The sequence below is a fragment of the Entamoeba nuttalli genome (assembly GCF_000257125.1).
Source record: "Entamoeba nuttalli P19 unplaced genomic scaffold asmbl_7178, whole genome shotgun sequence".
In the NCBI taxonomy this organism is placed as follows: Eukaryota; Evosea; order Mastigamoebida; family Endamoebidae; genus Entamoeba; species Entamoeba nuttalli.
In genome coordinates this window covers 1-2,108 of record NW_008578478.1, presented here as the reverse complement: position 1 = coordinate 2,108, position 2,108 = coordinate 1, and the positions used below count along the sequence as shown (strand labels likewise).

The window sequence follows — 2,108 nt, the reverse complement described above, 5'->3', positions numbered from 1 at the left end:
TTATTATTTCTTAAAATCAAAAAAAAAAAACAAAAAAAAAATGTTATAAACATCATTTGAATATCTAATATTTTTAATTTTAATAACTTATGTCTGGTTATGTTTCTCTTACTTTTGTTAACACTGACTTTCCACAAGGTGAATCTTCTCAAAAAAAAAAAATTACTCCACCAAGGTCTTATACATTGGGTGATGTTAAACAAGAATTAGAATCAGCATATTATATTGACAAATCTTATATTCATCTTTTTTATAATAACAAAGAATTAGACGATAAAGGAACAGTGAGTAGCTTTGATAAAAAAGAAATTAATTTAAAAATTTATACAAAACTGAATGACCAAGAAGATACTATTGTATTATATGTCATTTCTTTACTTAATCCAAAAATTAGACATTCAATTAAATGTAAAAAAATGGACATAATAGGTAAAGTTAAAGATACTCTTATTCAATATGGAGTATTAGTACAACCTAAACAATACATCGCATTATATTATATGAATGAAAAAAATGAACCAACTGAATTATCTGATTTAGATATTATTCAATCATTACAAATGCAAGCATTTCAACCACTTTATTACTTAGTTACAGAATATAATGAAATAACTGCTAAATTAATTGGAAAAGGAGAAATAACAATTAAACTTAAATGTGAAAAAAAAGTTATTGAAACTACAGTTCCACAACAAATAACATTTACCAAATTAAAAGAAAAAGCAGCAGAGTTATTTAGCTATGACAAAAATAGTTTTAATATAATTTTTGCAGGAGCTGAAGTAAATGATAATGATACTTTATTTTCAAAAAGAATAGTTGATGGAACAGCATTTAATATAATAATTAAAGCTTAACACATTCTTGTTTCTTATTTATTTAAAAATTGAAAACAAAACAAAAATTAAAAATAATTATTTTGTTTTTGAATGTATTTAAATACCTCTTCCCCAAATTTCTTTTTTTTTTTGTTCTTTAACACTTGCAATCTCCTTCTTTCTTTTCTCCATTTGCTTCTTTTTGTTGTGGTTGAGCTACTATTTTAATTATTTCATCATCTTGTTGTTCAGTTTCTTGTTTATTTGGAGTTGTAATTTCATTATTAGAATTTAATTTATCAACAATTAATTGACATAACGTTGTAAAAACTTCATTAACATCTAATTAATAAGAATAATAAATTTCTTTATGAGAGTAATAGTAATTATTTAATAAAAGCAAAAGTAAACAAACTATCTCCTGTTTTAGATGAACATGTTAAATGAGTAAAATGATATTTTTCAATAATTTCTTTTAATTTTTCTTCATCAACTGAATTAACTAAATCAGACTTACATCCAACTAATAACCAACACACATTGTCATCTACTGAATTTTGTGCAGCTTCAACCCATGTTGGAACAACATCAAGTGATGAATTCTCAGATACATCGTAACATACAATAATTCCTGATGACCCTCTATAGAAATTAGATATCAATGATCTAAATCTTTCTTGTCCAGCAGTATCCCAAACATTAATATTTACTGATTTATTATCTTTTAATACTATTGTTTTCGATTGACATGATGCAACAATGGTTTGTGCATGTCCTTCAGTAAATCCATTTGTAATAAGTCTTTGAATTAATGCAGTTTTACCAGTAGCAACATCACCTACCAAGACAATTTTATAATTAAGGGTAGACATATGAAAATATGTACAAGTTCTTTTTAAGTTCATTTTTTTTTCTTTTTAAAAATAAAATATTAAAAAATAGAATTATTTAGAAATACTTTAAAAACCCCCCTTCAATAGTCATTTAGATCTTATTATTTTTTTTTTCTTTTTTTTAATTTGATCTTTCCTTTAAATTTAATTTTTTACTTCTCTATATCAATTCGTACTTCTTTTTTTCTTTTTTTTTCTCAACTTTATTCTTCTTTATTATTTTTTTTAGTTTTTTTTCTTATTCCATTGAAATTTGATGGATTAAGTCTTTTGTATTTGTATCTTAATCATCATCATCTCATTATTTTGTGACTTTGTCATTATCTTTGATGAGATGCTTTGCTCTTCTTTTTTTTTCTTTTTTATCTTCAGATCGAAGGTGGCACGTCTGAAACAC

General features: G+C 24.0%; 2 protein-coding genes across 2 annotated transcripts; one reads left to right on the top strand and one right to left on the bottom strand.

Moving 5' to 3' along the window:
- Window positions 1–89: 89 nt before the first annotated feature.
- On the top strand, window positions 90–857 carry ENU1_166410 (hypothetical protein; the record flags this gene model as incomplete). Its single annotated transcript, XM_008861010.1, has 1 exon — window positions 90–857. One exon carries the CDS (start codon window positions 90–92, stop codon window positions 855–857), a length of 768 nt encoding a protein of 255 aa, XP_008859232.1.
- Window positions 858–975: 118 nt separating this feature from the next.
- ENU1_166400 (Rab family GTPase) lies at window positions 976–1,690 on the bottom strand (the record flags this gene model as incomplete). The annotated part of the gene is made up of 2 exons (XM_008861009.1): window positions 976–1,160; window positions 1,234–1,690. The coding sequence occupies 2 exons, from the start codon at window positions 1,688–1,690 to the stop codon at window positions 976–978; spliced, it is 642 nt and encodes a 213-aa protein (XP_008859231.1).
- Between the last annotated feature and the right edge of the window lie 418 nt (window positions 1,691–2,108).